At 58.7% G+C, this 673-nt stretch overlaps 1 protein-coding gene across 1 annotated transcript in view; it reads right to left on the bottom strand.

Annotated features, from left to right (window-relative positions):
• Positions 1-342: 342 nt before the first annotated feature.
• EMH_0060010 (uncharacterized protein) overlaps positions 343-673 on the bottom strand; it is a gene marked incomplete at both ends in the record, with an annotated part of 2658 nt that continues 2327 nt past the window's right edge. Inside the window, one exon of the mRNA XM_013497739.1 lies at positions 343-673. Coding sequence (XP_013353193.1) covers positions 343-673 — 331 coding nt within the window.

The following is a 673-nucleotide window of genomic DNA, read 5'->3' as shown; positions in this document are numbered from 1 at the left end:
GCAGCAGAGCTGCTGCTGCATCTCCCTTCTGCTGCAGTCGCCGCAGCAGCAGCAGCAGTTGCTGCTGTCTCTCTACTACAATTGGGGTGTCTTGCCGGCCCTTCATCCTCTGCTGCTGCTGCTGCTGCTGCTGCTGCTGCTGCTGCATTCCTGCTGCTGCTGTTGCTGCTCTTCTCCCCTGTCTGTTGAGCTGCGAGTACCCAGCGACACCTGGAGCAGCAGCAGCAGCAGCAGCAGCAGCAGCAGCAGGAGCAGCAGCAGCAGCAGGAGCCTCTATCTCAGCAGCAGGTACACCTAAGAGAGACGCTGCATGCATCAACTTTCCTATTGCCATTACTCCTTCTATTGGTGCTGCTGCTGCTGCTGCTGCTGGTGCTGCTGGTGCTGCTGCTGCTGCTGCTGCTGCTGAAGACAAAGACAGAGACTGCAACCAACGCCCAAGACGCAGCAGTCGTGCTGCTTCTGCTGCTGCTGCTGCTGCTTCTGTTGCTGCTGTTGGTGCTGCTGCTGCTGCTTCTGCTGCTGCAGTTGCTGCTGTTGGCGCTGCATCTGCTGCTGTTGCTGTTGGTGCTGCTGCTGCTGCTGCTGCTGCTGCTGCTGCTTCGGCTTTTCGCAGGAGTGGTTGTGCTGCAGTTGTAAGGCCTCTAAATGCAGCAGCAAGGAGACAGCTGAC

Source organism: Eimeria mitis, genomic scaffold (genome assembly GCF_000499745.2).
Source record: "Eimeria mitis Houghton genomic scaffold, Emh_scaff2893, whole genome shotgun sequence".
NCBI lineage: Eukaryota > Apicomplexa > Conoidasida > Eucoccidiorida > Eimeriidae > Eimeria > Eimeria mitis.
This window is presented reverse-complemented; position numbering and strand designations above follow the sequence as displayed.